This window comes from Echinops telfairi, unplaced genomic scaffold (genome assembly GCF_000313985.2).
Source record: "Echinops telfairi isolate 266 unplaced genomic scaffold, ASM31398v2 ScPeMD7_7467;HRSCAF=8505_0, whole genome shotgun sequence".
NCBI lineage: Eukaryota > Metazoa > Chordata > Mammalia > Afrosoricida > Tenrecidae > Echinops > Echinops telfairi.
The window spans coordinates 13,888,718-13,893,097 of record NW_022111367.1 but is presented as its reverse complement, the minus strand read 5'-3'; the positions used below and the strand labels follow the sequence as shown (position 1 = coordinate 13,893,097).

Sequence of the window (4,380 nt, the reverse complement as noted above, 5' to 3'; positions counted from 1 at the left end):
CTGACTTTGTTCTGGGAGGTGATGGAAGATTAAATGGTTAGCGTTACCAGGAGGAAGGAAGTCAAGGGAAACAAAGACAATTCCTAAAATACCAAAATAAGCCGTTTTTTATTGACATATCTTACTACAAAGGAAATGTTGGAGAAACGGCATTCATATCGATCATGACATGCTACACAGTTTTTTCAACTAACCTGGAAAACAAGTACCTCCCTGTGAGGCTCCTTCCTGAAGGTGTGCGTTTATTACTGAAAGGGTGCTTCTCAGGAAAGGCTAACCGATACGGGAATCCTGCTGGGGATGTAAGCTGGATGGGCTAACATCAACATTCCTTCAGTTCCTAAAAGATATCATTTCTGGCATAAAACCTGACTCCAGATCTACACAACGAATACAGAGCAAGCTTCTAAAACACTAATTGGGAAGTATCTTACTCTAATACCTTCATGTAGTCCCTGTTCTGTGTACCACTTCTACCATAACATTAGACCAAAAATATGGCTGCCGTTGATACACTCCTTTTAGTATTTTGTTGCGCAACATCCTTCTTGTGACCTCTGAGAAAGGCTTTCATCTGCTAAAAGTAGGTTTTAGAGCGACCTCCTGTGATCTTCTACTTATATCTCAGGCACTTCACTCTCCTGCTGCTATTGCCTTCCGAGACACCTGCCTTAGAGTTAAAGAACCTGCCCGTAACGGAGTTTGGATTCTATGTTGCTCTGTGTGTGTGTGTGTGTGTGTGTGTGTGTGTGTGTGTGTGTGTGTGTGTAAGGGGGCAGGGTGGGCAATATTCTCCTCTGGACATTCATTCCCTTCTGGAAAATGTTGCCACCCCTTTGGGGGTTGAACAACCCTTTCACAGGGGTTGCCTGATTCATAATAGTAGCAGAATGATAGTGATGAAATAGAAATGAAAATTTGGCAATTTTGGATAATTCTTAATGACACACCACATCCTTCAATGTGAGCAACTGCTGGAAAACACCAGCAGGAGAAAGAGCTACACGTACGTACGTATCTCCGTGGAGAAAGGAAGACCTCATGAAAGAGGGAAAAGGGAAGAGGGAAAGAAAGAGTATAGGGAAGGGGAGAGCACTGAGCGGACAGAAAGGGGGAATGAAGCGAAGGATACTATTTAGTGAATTGAGTATGAGAAACAAAAATGCATTTTTCTTTCTTATCCTTTTCCCTGGGTCTGTTCTCTCATCCAACCTTCTTGTGATTGTTTTCTCGACATTTTCAGGGAAGAAAACAAACTGGCTGACAGCTTCTCAGGATAATCTCACCTTTGTAGATGAGGAAACTGGGGCTCAGAAAAATCATTTAATTTTTCCCCAAGATCACTTGGGAGTTCAGTTCTCTAATCAGCTCTGTGGTGTGAACAATTGGTATTACTACTTAAAAATAAAAAGACAGCAAATTACTATGCCTACTTCTTTCTACTCAATATTTTGGGGTGTCTATGAGCCCAGAAGTGTATGTCCCTTTCATTACTTAATTCTCCCAACAGCTCTGTGAGGTTGCGAGAATGCCTACTCTGTGCACACGAGTTGACATGATCGTGTAGATAGAGTAGAACCGTCCCATAGCTTTTCAAGGTTGTGACCTTTCAAAAGCAAATCACCTGATTTGTTTTGTGAGATGCTTCTGTGTCGGTTTGAATATAAAACTATTCAGTGAGTATAATTCTACTCCTTTTACAAATAGAGAAACCAAAGCTCAGAAGCAATAAATAATTTCCATAATGGTCAAAGTGGTAAATCAACAAAAATTCAGATGGAGTCTGCCTTCACTTTGTGGCCCCATTTCTACTCTCATTCTTTTTATTTCTTTCTACCTTTCTTTTTCTTCTCTACCTACATGTTAGAGACCAAAGCTAAAATTTCACACATGCAACTGAGCAGATGCATTTCCTCTAATAAGCAGACATTTGCAGACAGCACAGACATATGAGGAAAGTAAAACAAAGAGAGCCTGGTGGAGAACATAAAAGAAGGAGAGCCCTAGCCGCAGGAGAGTAAAGAGTTAAAAAAAAAAAAAGCCACCTTTGTAGATGGGCTGTAAAACGGGTGAAAAGTATGTTCTCCAATCAACCTCATATCCCTAAAAAGTGTTCCCTTGGTTTATCTTGTCAGAAGATGGAAAATATTTCTGCTATGGATTTTAGCAGGTGGTCTTGATATTTATCCTCTTTCCTGGAGCTGCCCCCAAACCATAAGGCCTTTTAGCAAAAGAGGTCAAAGTGGAAAAGTAGGATGCCCCTTCATAAGAACCAGTTCATGTCAAATGCTACTAAAAGGGAATCCGGCTTACATTCTAAACACAGCATTGGCACTGGGATTCATGCTAACCTAGTACAACCAAGTTGCATCAAATGGTTTAAATTTAAGGCCTTCATGCTTCATATAACTTAATAAGAAATGGTCTAGAGACAAGAAGAGGAAACCTCCTCTCAAAGAAGAAGGATACAAATGTCAAAAAAATTGGGGGTTCTTACCAATACATCTATCAATCGCACTGCCATTGACTCAATTTCAACTCAGAGAGACCCTATAGGACAGAGTTGAACTTCATCTTTGGGTTTCGGAGACCATAACTCTTTATCAGAGTAGAAAGCCTCATCTTTTCCCCACAGTCCAGCAGGTGGTTTCAAACTGTTGATCTTGTGGTTAGCAGTCCAATACATAACCACCATGCCACCAGAGATCTTCTCATAGCTCCTTCTATCTCCTTTCTTCCCCCATGTTCTCCTTATTCTTTCTTACCTACATATTTTCCCCTGCACTTGCCATTATTTAATTCCACAAAGTAAGTTCTAACCAAAACTAATTACTGACCTCCAAATTGCCAGGGGAACTAGAAGATGAAAAAGAAATTCTTTTTCTTCACTACTGTATTAATTGTAACCAAACCTTTAAAGCCTTGGAATCCAAAATCTGTTCCCAAGTCATGGTCAGATCTACTCTCATAATGAGTGCGCTTTCTAATATATCATTAAAAGATTGGTTGGGGGGGGAAATAAACCATGAAAAGTTAGAAATTGATGGTGTTTTGTTATATAAAATCAGCTATTGGAAAAATGAGTGCCAAATAAAGTGGAGAAACAAACCATATGTCACAAGAGTAGCAGTAATTTAACACAGTGAAATTGAAGTATGACTTTTATCTGCCTGGGGAGCCTGTTGTTGCAAAGAATTATAATTACTTGAGAGGTCACCAAATACATTATCTCACAGAGACATTTAAAGCATGTTTGTTCAACCTGTTCTCTCACCTCTATGCTCTAGATTTGAATAAGCAAAATCAGTCTTAAACAGAAGTCGTTAGCTTTTGGATATTCAGAGAACTCAAGTTAATTTTAATATCTTTGCTTCAATTCAACTACCATGAAGTAAAAGGCATCTGTAATATATACATGAGGTCACATACACTTGGGAAAGGTAAATGATAAATGAGCCAATGGTCAGATAAATTGAAACTAGAGAGTTGTGATCATATTTAAAAATTGAAAAATTAATCTAAGTTTAAGAAAAGAATCCGTATCATCAACATCATCGATTTTCCACCAATAATATCCCATTATTTATTGGGGTGGGTGAAGAAAAAATGTAGTTTTATTTCCATGTTCTGTTTTAATTCTTTTTTATGTGTTTCTAACAGGACATTAAGATAGTGTCGAAGTCTCTTCAGACTGCCTAGTCTTTAGTTTCTCTCTTTTCTGTACCGTAGGTCCTGTCAATCTCATTATCTTTCTGTCATTTTAAGGTATCTCGCTGGTGGCTCTTGTTGTCCCTGTTTCCGTTGGGATGGTTGTTAATCACAAGTGGCCCCAAAAAGCCAAGATCATACTTAAGGTAAGTATTGCATGCCAAAAGTTGCACAGTTAAATATTACAGAATGAAAATTGAAATTATATAATCTTTCCATCTACTACGTTTTTGTTCTCATCATATGTATGATGGCCAATAGTGGGGCCTGACATTACGTATTAGGCACACAGGCCATTCTTCTAGAATATGATCCCATCCATCGGGCAAAATTCAGTCTAAACTTGAGACGACCAATTCAACCATCATCTCTCACTTTTACTCTATACTATGCCTCCCCAGAGATTTGTTAGGCCTATTACTAAAAGAAAGACTTGACATTCCAAAAACTCACAATCATTGAAATTCCTTCCCAAAGTATCTAAGTTCGATGTTCTAGTCTGAAGCACACAGCCCTTGAGTCAATTCTGACCTATCGTGTCTCTATAAGACAAAGGAGAACTGCTCCCTAGGGTTTCTGCTGCTGAGACACTCGGGGGTTTGAGTCACAGTCCAATGCATGTGCTGCCAAAGTCCATTCTCTCTCTCTCTCTCTCTCTCTCTCTCTCTCTCT

General features: G+C 39.2%; 1 protein-coding gene across 1 annotated transcript in view; it reads left to right on the top strand.

The window, feature by feature from the left end:
• The window catches only part of SLC10A2 (solute carrier family 10 member 2), a 26,944-nt gene that overhangs the window by 14,170 nt on the left and 8,394 nt on the right, over positions 1 to 4,380 (top strand). The window contains exons 2-3 of the mRNA XM_004704403.2: positions 526 to 692; positions 3,766 to 3,854. Of these exons, the coding sequence (XP_004704460.2) occupies positions 526 to 692; positions 3,766 to 3,854 (256 nt within the window). The remainder of the gene's footprint in view (positions 1 to 525; positions 693 to 3,765; positions 3,855 to 4,380) is intronic.